The sequence below is a fragment of the Gouania willdenowi genome, chromosome 1 (genome assembly GCF_900634775.1).
Source record: "Gouania willdenowi chromosome 1, fGouWil2.1, whole genome shotgun sequence".
Taxonomy (NCBI): domain Eukaryota; kingdom Metazoa; phylum Chordata; class Actinopteri; order Blenniiformes; family Gobiesocidae; genus Gouania; species Gouania willdenowi.
In genome coordinates, this window is record NC_041044.1 from 29110397 (window position 1) to 29122227 (window position 11831).

Below are 11831 nucleotides of genomic sequence, written 5' to 3' on the forward strand. Positions count from 1 at the left end.
TAAAAATTAAAAAAAAAAAAAACCAACAACCAGAAATCAGAAGAACTGGAAAACATGGTTTTATTGGTCATTATCAGGACATAATGAATGTTTATTCGACATCTTGCTCCACCACAGTGGTCTTCTCGCTGACGTAGATGCCATCCAGGAACTTCCTGATGTCCTTTTTTCTGACTGTGGTGGCCTGCTGGATCAAGGCCGCTGTAGAGGTAAAAATCATCCAAAGATGAGCAAAAACATGGCTGAAAAGAAGAGCCATTAGAAAAGCATGCAGAGCTCCACTAATGGTTAGATCTTTTAGGTTGTCACGCAAACAGAACTCCAAAACTGTACAAATGGAACAAAGGTATCAACATGTTTGTAAAAACTGTACAAGCATGAATGTGGAAATATTGACCAGAAACAGTTTCTGCAGCAACACTGAAGGTTTTAGAAAGTGCTTAACATATTTGTAAATGAATATAAACATGAATAAAACATATCTAGTAAGTCTTTATAGTAAATAAAAAAGTGAGTGAAAAACGACATGCAAGACAAAGCCAGAGGATTCACAAAGCATGCAGAGCATCGACGAGTATCTAACCTCGACAGGGTCTGGTGTAACATTTACTGTTCTGGTTCCACTACGGTTCCCTTCTCAGACACGTAAATACCGTCCAAGAACTTTCTGATATCTTTGTTTTTAACTGTGGTGGCTTGTTGTATCAGAGCAGCTAGAACACAGAGGGGAGGACGTTGAGAATCACAACACAAATAAACAAGGTATCAACAGGCAGGGGACGTCAGTCATTTTGGATCCTTTCTCTGCATAAAGGTACAAAATATAAGTTTAACATTCAAACTGATATTGTGCATTTCTTCAAAAGCATAATATGGCAACATTGCAAGAGAACATCTTAATCTTTATCACATACTTTATAAATATGCTGGTATTGAATCAACTATAGTTTAACTTGGACAGCCGTGCCAGAAAAAAGTGAGCTACAATTTATTTTAGTGTAAGCCTTGATCTTTTTTAACATGCATATATAATGAGCCAAAACAACAAGTTGGGTTTACCCAATACAGCAAGTTGAAATTAACCAACAGTACAAGTCCATCAGTGACACCTTACATTCTGAGTTCACAAAGGACCTTCACTAAGATGAACCATTTACTGTTCATAAGAAGTCAATTTTAAGGGTCACACTAAAAAACAACTACATTCTAAATTACAATTGGTAAAAACAGAAAATATCCTTAAATGTAGAACCATTTTTAACCAGCATGTAAAGTAAAGGAAACAATGCCAGTACTTTTTCTGGGATGTACAGGTGGAATAAAACCTTTTCTTCTTATAAAAAAAAAAAAAAAACTACACAAGTTGCTTTACTTTGCCAAGTAAAATTATACAAATAAAACAATGAGATTATCTCAATTTTCTTTGGAAATGCAGGTCATTGTACAGTAGGAAACTCACTTGGACCAAAAACACAAAGAAAGCTACACACAAACACAATGTAACTGAATGATCTGCTTGAACAAAACAGACAAATTTTTGCTTTAAGTTGTTCAAACCTAAAATATTTGTCATGATGCTGACTGGGACCTTTTGCTGAGGTGAGGGTTAAAACTGTTTTTTTTTAAATTATTATAGGGACAGTGCATATTAATACACATTTCTGTAAAATAAGCCAGAATTAACCTATGGGTTTGGAGTCCCTGCTGTCATATTATTCTATGGAGAACCAAAAACTTAACATACCTGAGTTTGACACCAGCTCTATGTCATTCCCCTCCAGGACTAACTCATCCTTCTGGGCAGCAGAGAGCGCACACATCACACCTGTAAGCACAAAAACATTACCCTCACCATAAAGAAACATTGGTTTTTAAGATTTGACAACAGCAGCCTTGCAGATATAACTTTCACTGGTACATATAAAAACCCAAGCTAAAGAAAACAGGATTTATTTTTTTACTCCACGATAAGTATAGTTGAATTTATACAAACATTTCTCAAAAACCAAAGCAATCAGCACAATGTGTTATATATATATATATATATTACTATATACTCCCACATGACATTAATGTGCATTAATGATCAAATCTAGTTATATTATTGAATAGATAATTAACATTAAAAAAATTGCAACAGTACATAACTTCAATTCATAATCAGATTAGACTTCAGCTGTTTTATTAACTTTTACACATCGAAACATTTAAATAACTCATTGCTGACCAACAAGCCAGTTTTTTTAAGTCTACTTCACTGGGACAAATGGTGAAGAAAATGGCTGCAATTAAAAAGACCATTTGAGGCTTTGACATTTTTTTTAATTGATGTTTCACATACATTTTAATTAAAAGTTAGAACTACTTTAATTTATAAAAACACTCATCTGCAAAGACAGATCGCAATGTTTAAAAAGGTTGAGTGCAATTCAGACTCACCTGTCCTCATTCTGACACGGCGGATGTACTTCTCTCCCAGAAAGTTCCTGATCTCCACCAGATTTCCAGACTCCTGAATGACGACATTGATGGGGAAATGGGCGTACACTGACCTCATTTTGTACCGGAAGCCCTGCAGTTGGACACAAGTGGGGATTCATTTAACATTCACTGAAACATTTACTCAGACACAAAGAGCACCATCGCCATCTTTAAACCAAACACAAAGCAACTTCAGCTACCATGTTCGCTGTAAGTGAGCCTTGCCATCATCAGTTTAGCTGTGAATAGCTTGTTGTCAGCATCCTAAAAAAAACTCATCTATGGATGTGTTGAGCCTACCAAAGTGACTCCCTTTATCATGTTCTGGACGTGGCTGCAGATGGTGCGGACAGTGGCCAGCTCCTTCCTGTTACCCCACCATTTATCCACACGAAGCTGTGGAGAGCAACATAGTTGAAGGTTTAACTTGTGCACAATACCATATTCAAAACACAATGTCTAAAATGATTTATCTATTCAAAGTAATGATAATTAACTATTATACAAGTTGGCATTTATAGTGCAAATAAAGCAGATATCGACCTTGACCTTGGAATATGAGACATTCTAAGGCGGCAGTGGCCATCAGTACATTTAAGTGTCAATAGACCGGCAGTCTATCCATAAGCAGCGCCCGTCATTGGCCAGTTTAGGTTACGTGACACGTGCACCACATGACTTAAAGTTCCGTCAGTTTTATTTTAGTTACCTCAATTTTTAAATGTATGTATTTTTATAGGTGGAATTTGCCATGTTAAAAATAAATAAATATATGTCAACAGAGGGATTCGAACCCGTGGCAGCAGAAGGAAGAATCCTTGAGTCAGGCGCCTCAGACCACTCGGCCATCCTGACACGGTGATAAAACAGGCACATTACGCTTACGTAGAAAAGGGATCTACGGATAGACTGCCGGTATATAGATACAAATTACGTAGTAGGAGATACTTCCTCTGAAGAACGACAACTTCAGTTTAGAGGACTGAACATGTTGATGTAAGCCTACATTAGGGACATGCTTAGAGCGTACCCGCATACAACGCTAAGGTAATTTACCTTCTTCTGTTTCTTGCCCAACAGGCTGAGCTCCAGGTTGATGTGGTTGAACTCCCTGGTGAGCTTGCCACGGGGCCCTTTGACAATCACCGTTCGGCCCTTCAGCCTCACCTCGACTGCAGACATCACAACAAAGCAACGGCAGTGTTAGTCTTAAAACAATGGGCGACTGGTCCTTTAAAGCTGCTGCTCCCCGCCTGTGGAATGCCCTCCATGACCACCTCAGGACCCCACAAACAGTGGACACTTAAAAGACTTAAAAATCACCTTTTTACATTAGCTTATTTTAACAGTTATTGCCTTTTTTTTTTTTTTTTTTTTTTTTACATCAAATGCTTGTTTTAGTCCTGTGGCACTTTGAGATTTGGTGTCAAACGTTAAGTGCATTACAAACAAAATTATTATATGTGGTCTGACATGATTACCATTAATAGTTTGCATGCTTGAACATTAATGGCCGAAATAAATCATTAAATCAGAAACACAAAAGTAGCAGGCAAAATAGTACCCCTGTGAAACAATTCTACGATTATTTCCAACCACAGAAGAATACGCTACTGTTATTTATCTCTTTTAACAACAAATACAGAGGCTTCGGAATCAAAATTTGGGTACGATTGATATAAATATTAACAAAGACCCGTGGCATAGGCAATCGATACAGCAGTATTAAACCATCAAAAAAAAAAAAAAAAGACTTTAAAAAAGCAAGTGGTTTTAGAATGAAGTGTATGTTACATTAATAGTGAAATTAACAACTCCATTAGTGTACTGTTTCACAAACTCATTAAAACTAAGCTGAAATTCAAATAATTCACATGTGGAACTGATCAATGTCATTTTTACTCTTTACTATTAATCTTGCTGATTATTCCCTGTGTAACTGTATTTTATTCTTCAGGCTAAGTTTAGCACATCTACAATATCATCTAGTCTTAATGTTTTCCAGAGTAACAATGAAGACTGTCCTTGTCATTTATTTGCATATAGCCTGAGTAGAAAAGGATACGAAAAAAATCAGACATATTTTTAGTTCTAAACAGCTTAAAATCACCTAAACATCATTAAATAAAAGTCCTGTATGTAGTGTCTCACCATTGTCGGGGAGGTCGACAGTTTGACTGCTGAGAATGGTCTTCATTCTGTAAAATAAACAATATTATATTAAAACCATGTACACAGATGAATTCACCACAGCAGTGCGTTGTCTACCAACAGCTCTGAATGAGGTTCAGTGGTTGTATGAAAGCAGGACAACGCTGAGAGCTTCGGAGAGTAACGTGTAGCAGAATGTAAATACAGGCTAATATGATTTAGCTACAGGACAGCTAACCAGTGTTAGCAACATGACCAATCTGAGCTGGAAGTACCACTACAGCGCTCATAATTGTACTTCAGTCACATTAATAAGTAGAAAGTCGTACAGAGTGTAATATAACACTTTCGTTGGTAAACCAGCTGTGAACACGTTCACTAAAATGCAGGCCCAAGTCTGAGCACCGACCAGTTTGTGCTAATATATGCCGTCATATCTTCTCTAAAACCCAACTCATGTACCAAATACAGCCAACAATGTGTAAAACAACATGCATCACATCTGCCGGTTAATTTCTAACTTCTCAGAAGGTTCTTTATACACGGATGGAGTTAGATTTAATCACGACGTAAGAGTGTTTGCTATCCTTACCTCGCCGGTAGCAGAGGAAAGGAGGAAGGAAGGACGTCACCGCGCTGTTGTAGCTTACGTAACGTCAGTACGTAAAAGCGTCAGACATCACAAGTCAAACATAGAGAACATCGATGCCTGTCTTAGAAATTGGTTCAACGTGGGAAAGTAGTGACGACTTTTAGTGTAAATAAGAAGTAATAAAGAATACCAGACGTTTGGTGTAATTATGCTGAGTTCCAGCATCTCAAACATATGACAATCACGAGATAGAACGTCTACCGATCAATCGTAAAAAATATCTTTGATTCAGTATCAGCAAATATTTGTGTTTTTGCATTATCACTTACCGTCAATTTTACGTTTTATTTCTGTTTCATTGAATGCTTTAAAATCATTAGAATATAAGATATAATCGTGCCGAGCTAAACTGCTGCTCTTCATCCAAATACTTATCTTCTAATATTTGAATTTTGTATGTTCTGTTAAACTTAAATCTATTACACTGTTCCATTACTTGAAAACTTAACACTTGTAACTATGGTGTATTTCCTAAACACTAAAATTCCCGCCGCAACTTGCTAGAGTTAATGCTTTAGTTTAGTTTTAAAAGCTAATGTCTAAATAGAATAAAATTCAGACTTTTATCGTTATTAGTACTGAGTTGATGTGTAATTATGTCCTACGCTGATGTTTGTACATGAACGCAGCAGCAGACCAAAGCAGTCGCTTTTTTTTAATGACAGCTAAAGTCATGGCGTTGCTAAAACAGAGCCTCTGTGTTACTGGTCGTTTCTCTGCCAGTCATCTGTGGCTGAGCCCCAGAGCTGCTCCACTTGTAAGTAACTTTAACTAAAGCCTAACCGACTGTCTGTCACTGACGGCTCCAGGGACAGACGGTCGGTGTATTGTAAACCTTCCCCTAATGCGTGTTTGTGAAACTTTGGCTTTTGCTAGCGTGTGTGAATAAACTGAAATCCTGTGTCCAGGTCTGCACCGGTACTCTTAGCTCTGCGGTCAAATCCTCCCCGGATCAGACCGAGAGGAGGAAGGAGCTCCAGAGCCACGATGGCCCCGACCTGCAGGACTTCATCTCTGGGGAGCTGTCAGAGAAGAGCCGGTGGGCCGAGTACAGAGGAGACCTGAAGAGGCAGAAAGGGCAGAGGTGGGTCTGGGCCTCGAACCATGGTTTCTTGGTTTAGCACAAAACAGGCTATTGTTGGTGTTCTCTGATCACATGAGATCTGATCTGATCTGATCACACGTGATTCAACAACATGTAACATGGAATCACTGTAGCTTTGACATGCACCTACCAGACTCATGTAGGTTATTGTCCAATAGGAGACTGTATTTGTGAAAGGACTGAGACTCAGGTTAGTGTCCAAGGCACACATTCTCTCTCTCTTTCGTCCATCAAGCGTTGGTCGAGTTAGCAGTGCAGATTCTCCTTTGCAGCTTCCTAGAAGATATAAAACGGTTGTGATTATTCCCAATACGCTATACCTGAGATCAATCAACACAGAGTCCCTCCCTGAATCACATCTCCACTTATTCTCTCTGCCTGCTAACCATGCACCATCACACTGGGGACTCAAAGCAAGAGACAGTCATGTTTCCTTCATTTATTGTGTCAGATGTTTCATCACATTTCACACTGAGTAAAAACTGAACGTCTATTTTTTGGTGCAGTTAACATACACATGAGGCCACTGGCACGCACTGGTGGTAGTTTTCATATTATGTAAAGGTTTAATTTGTTCAGACAAACGTTTTTCAGCAATCAGTAGATGCTTTGATGCTTTCCTTATAAAATAACTGGTAAGCATACATCAAAGCAATCAGTTGATGCCTCTGAGGAAGACTGACAGTTGGCAGTCGAAGCATGTCAGGAGATCGAAGTAAAAAAAAAAAAAAAAAAAATCTGAATAAATTAAACCTTAACATATTATTTCAGACTGAGGCTTCCTCCATGGCTGAAGACTGAGATCCCCATTGGAAAGAACTACAACAAGCTGAAGAAAACTCTGAGAGACCTGAACCTGCACACAGTGAGTGGGATGTCTGTGAGGCTCCAAGTATGAAGGGTTCAAAGAGCGAGGATCAGTGGTGTGTGCGTGTTTGTGTGTGTGTGTCTCAGGTGTGCGAGGAGGCCAGGTGTCCAAACATCGGTGAGTGTTGGGGAGGAGGAGAATATGCCACAGCTACAGCCACCATCATGGTAAGTTTCTGACCCACAAGGGGTTCCTGTGCTTTTATTTTAAAGGATTTTTTTTTTTTGCATAATCAGGGGGAATCTAGTTTAGTTTTTCTCTGTTTGAAATAGACTTTTTTCATTTTTGCAGACAAAACCCTGAACTTTAATATTATATAAATGTATTCAGAAGCTGTGTGTGACTGGTAGTCTGAACAAATGAAAATATAATTATTTCTCTACTCCTGGATCATTGACCAATCCCGATTCCCTCCATCCTAGATTCAGATGAGAAGGTTGTATATATGTCACTTAATGTGTGCAGTGCATTATATTTGATTGTGTGTGTGTGTGTGTGTGGCTGGGATGTGTATCTGTGTTTTCTGACCAGTTCATTCAGAAAAAACTGAATTCTTTTCAAGGATTCACCATTTGTTTTCCAACTCTTAGACTTTTTTTTTTTTTTTTTTTTGTCGTGCGTCTGTCTGCAGTTGATGGGGGACACTTGTACCAGGGGGTGCAGGTTTTGCTCAGTGAAGACGGCCCGTCAGCCTCCGCCTCTGGACCCAGAGGAGCCGTACAACACGGCCAAAGCCATCGCTGCCTGGGGGCTGGACTACGTGGTGCTCACCTCAGTCGACAGAGACGGTAAAAATCGCTCCAGCCGTTGCTTCTTTTTGAAACCAAATCCAATTAGAAAGAGATAGTATTATTATTTTCAGCTTGAATCGAAAATGCTTTGTGTTGTTGCAGATATTGTTGATGGCGGTGCAGATCACTTTGCTAAAACTGTGTCGAACCTGAAGGAACGGTAAAATCTCCTTTTCCGATCATCTGTTGGGGTGTTCAGCTACTAATACTCATCCACGGACACGTTTGCTGTTTTCTATCAGAAACCATGAGATCCTGGTCGAATGTCTGACGCCTGATTTCCGTGGAGACCTTTCAGCCGTGGAAAAGATCGCGCTGTCAGGGTTGGACGTTTACGCTCACAATGTGGAGACGGTGCGAGAGCTGCAGAGGTACAAAGCCTCACATGTTTGTAAAGATTCATTCTCTCCAGGTCCTGCTGCTATTATTAGTGAAGGGCATCAAGATTATTTATTGTTGGTTTCAACAGAAAATACTCCTTAGCCAACGTATTAGTCCAAAGAGAGGACAATTTTTTTTTTTAAAGTGGGGGCCACAAAAATGCGATTGTCCGATCTACTGGCCACAAACTAGAATAATGAATGACCGGTGTGTTAATACAGGAAAGAACATTAGTTTGTGTATTTTTGTTGTCATTTTGAATGTCTGGAGTGATGTTGTGTATTTTTCTATCAATTTGTGTATTTTTTTTTGGTCATTTTGTATGCTTTGATCTTGTTATGTGTATTTTCCTTGTTGTTTTGAATGGCTGGAGTCATTTTGTCTATTTTTCGGTCATTTTGATGTCAATTTGTGTATTTTTTAAATCATTTAATGTGTGTTTTTAGTTGTTTTGTGTGGTTTTTGAAGTCATTTTGGGTTTTTTTTTGGAGCCTATTTGTGTAATTTTCTATCATTTTGTGCCAATTTGTTTTCGTATTTTGTATTTGGAGTCATTTGGTTTAGTTTCTGGGCCGCACAACATTAGACGTAAGTAACATGTGCATTAACCCCCCTTTGCAAAACTACGTGCAATAATCTCTGTATCAGCGCCACTTTATTCCCTGTACCAGCGCCACTTACTGACAACCTGCACTAGAACTGTAAACTTTGCACCTAGATATTCTAGTTTTTATAGTCTGTTCTAACTTTTATTCTATTTTTAATTATTCTTATTTCCTAATTGTTATAACTGCATCCCCTTACGATGTTTGCTTTTACTTATTGTACATAAGATCCCTCTTTTTACCATTTAAATGTCTGCACATTTCTTGTCTATTCTGCACACCCTGAGTGATCTTACTGAATGCCAAATGTAACAAGTAAATTTCTCCATTGTGAGATCAATAAAGGATTATCTTATCTTAGACCGAGGGCCCCATATGGAGACTACAAATAATTTAACACATGTTGCATTGAGGAAACCCAGATTATATATCATACTGTCAGCACGACTAACCTCTGGGTCAGAGCTTTAAAACTTTTAGTCTCTGAGCAGGGAGATTTCCTCCAATTATTAAAACAAATCTTTAACTAGTAACAGTAAGTAATCTAAACATTTATAGTGACAAAAAATTGATTATCTCATAAAATTCCTAATGTTGTCTTTTCGATAAAATGTATTTTCAGATATTTTTGCCATTTTAAAGCAGTGTACGTTTTTATATTTCTCAGCGTCTATAAAAATATGGGTACGTCTGTAAATTATTTATTGATGACACGATGCACTAAGAGGCTGTGGCCAACAGGTGGCGTATTGGAGTCATTTATTTAAAGGCAATGTTGATGACCACCTCTGGATTTTACTGTGTATTTATTTATTGTGTTACTTAAAGTTGATCAGAAACACAAAATGCAGTTAATTTTCCGTTTGCTCGTTTTGATTTCCAGCCAATTTAATTTACTCTAGTTATTGTTTGTAAATAAGTGACATTCTTCATACATCCGTTACCTGATGTTTCATATGCTGAGATTGAACCCGTCTGTTCCTTCAGGTACGTCCGTGACCCCAGAGCAAACTTTGACCAGTCTCTGAGTGTCCTGAGACACGCCAAGAAGGTCAACCCCACACTGTTAACAAAAACCTCCATTATGCTCGGCCTGGGAGAGACAGACGAGCAGATAATGAACACAGTGATGGGTTAGTCCTCTCTGTGCACACACACACACACACACAAACATCTCTTTACATGAGCAGAAGTGTGACGACTCAATTTTGATGTTTCAGAGCTGAAGGAGGCAGGATTGGACTGCCTGACGTTCGGACAGTACATGCAGCCGACTAAACGCCACTTAAAGGTGAGTCTGCACAGATGTTGCTCAGCTGTGACTGAAACGTCGAGGTCTAATTTTTCTCCCAACAATGTGTTCTCGGGTTTAGGTGGAGGAATATGTCACCCCGGAGAAATTTGCTCACTGGGAGAAAGTGGGAAATGATTTGGGATTTGTGTACACAGCCAGTGGGCCTCTGGTGAGGTCTTCATACAAAGCAGGTGAGAATTCTGCCGAGAAATCCTGTTCTTCACCTGTTATCTGATCACCTGGTCCAGTTTCTAAACGGAATGTGTTTTTTAGGAGAGTTCTTCCTGAAGAATCTCTTGAAGAAGAGGAAAGCTGAAGATGCCACTGTGTGAATCAACATCCATCCCTTGCTGTGACCTACCAGCAAGAAGTGCTTTAACCTGGAAACCAGGAAGCCATCATATGATACAGTAACATGTGTCGCTCTATAATGGAAATGAACAGTCTTTAATTTAATATGTGAAAGTGATCCAATAATAACTAATATTGCCTGAGTGAGCTTCAGGATGGGTTTGATATGTTCTTTAAATGCTTCATGCAGTGAAATGTGTGAGAAATACACTTAAATTGTGATATTTTTTATAGTATCACAGAATTTAACCTTTAAGTGCACTGATAAATTTACCTTAGCAACTACTTTATTCTAATAAAACTTTAGTGTAAATTAAATCCTAAAAATCTTCAGTTGTCATGTTTGTGCTTTTTTTTTTTTGTTACTTCAGTGAAAATGCCAGAGTGACAAATGACTGATTCTTCAGCCAACAACACTTCATTGGAGACCTTTTTGTAAACATGTTCCCATTGGGACTCAAGTGAACAGTGTCCTTAAGCTGGATAAGTAGGCCCAGGATATCTCCGTTAGTTTCACCTAACCAAACATTCTGTCAGAGATCCCCTATCCTAAGAAGCAGGCTATCAACATGTTCATTTAAGACAGGTGATTTCAGCCTAGCAACATGGGAGCTTTAGTGAAATGTAGGGGTGTGATGAGATCTTGTGCCATGAGATCTCGCGAGATTAAACTCAACAAAATTTCTTGTCGTGTTAATTTTTTTATTTTTTGTGAACAATCCAAACTTCTATTTGTGACCAGTGGGGGCAGTAATGCACCTTTGCTAAGTCTGGCCTGCCAGAACCTAAAACAGGAGAAGAAAAAGGAGTAAATTTTAGTTCTCGTTTCAATTTGTGGAAGAAGTTGTTAACAGTTAAAAGAACATGGCTGTGTAGTTGCAGCATGTTGTTATGACATACTTGGTCAGGCTCTGTTTGCACTATTTACACTGTTACAGAGTAGAACTTTGATTTGGTTTTGCACACATTGTTTGCACTTGAAAAAAATAAATATAATTAAATTTATTGTATTTTAACTTTTATAAATTTTAGTTTCAATTTGTGGAAGAAGTTTATTGAAAGCTCATGCTTACATCATGCATGTAAAGAGTTATAATAAAACATTTCAAAATGCGTCATATATGCAATCATATTTTGTCATTGTAGTTTTCT

General features: G+C 38.3%; 2 protein-coding genes across 2 annotated transcripts; one reads left to right on the forward strand and one right to left on the reverse strand.

Moving 5' to 3' along the window:
• Positions 1–43: 43 nt before the first annotated feature.
• On the reverse strand, positions 44–5299 carry rpl9 (ribosomal protein L9). Its single transcript, XM_028446395.1, has 8 exons — positions 5225–5299; positions 4633–4679; positions 3538–3653; positions 2782–2877; positions 2440–2572; positions 1745–1825; positions 584–713; positions 44–201 (listed from the first exon to the last, which is right to left on the reverse strand). The coding sequence occupies exons 2-7, from the start codon at positions 4676–4678 to the stop codon at positions 607–609; spliced, it is 579 nt and encodes a 192-aa protein (XP_028302196.1). The 5' UTR covers position 4679; positions 5225–5299; the 3' UTR covers positions 44–201; positions 584–606.
• A 608-nt stretch (positions 5300–5907) lies between these two features.
• On the forward strand, positions 5908–11012 carry lias (lipoic acid synthetase). The gene is made up of 11 exons (XM_028449313.1): positions 5908–6041; positions 6193–6368; positions 7161–7254; positions 7344–7424; positions 7889–8045; positions 8151–8208; positions 8291–8419; positions 10022–10167; positions 10255–10325; positions 10408–10519; positions 10602–11012. The coding sequence occupies exons 1-11, from the start codon at positions 5943–5945 to the stop codon at positions 10658–10660; spliced, it is 1182 nt and encodes a 393-aa protein (XP_028305114.1). The 5' UTR covers positions 5908–5942; the 3' UTR covers positions 10661–11012.
• Positions 11013–11831: the final 819 nt, after the last annotated feature.

Excerpts from the sequence above, each read along its gene's own strand:
- rpl9 (XM_028446395.1), bottom strand. The coding sequence starts at position 4,678 with ATGAAGACCATTCTCAGCAGTCAAACTGTCGACCTCCCCGACAATG. Across the intron at positions 2,878-3,537 it reads TGGGCAAGAAACAGAAGAAG|CTTCGTGTGGATAAATGGTG; the intron begins GTAAATTACCTT and ends TGCTCTCCACAG. Across the intron at positions 1,826-2,439 it reads CCGTGTCAGAATGAGGACAG|GTGTGATGTGTGCGCTCTCT; the intron begins GTGAGTCTGAAT and ends TTGTGCTTACAG.
- lias (XM_028449313.1), top strand. The coding sequence starts at position 5,943 with ATGACAGCTAAAGTCATGGCGTTGCTAAAACAGAGCCTCTGTGTTACT. Across the intron at positions 6,369-7,160 it reads AAGAGGCAGAAAGGGCAGAG|ACTGAGGCTTCCTCCATGGC; the intron begins GTGGGTCTGGGC and ends ATATTATTTCAG. Across the intron at positions 8,209-8,290 it reads GTGTCGAACCTGAAGGAACG|AAACCATGAGATCCTGGTCG; the intron begins GTAAAATCTCCT and ends GTTTTCTATCAG.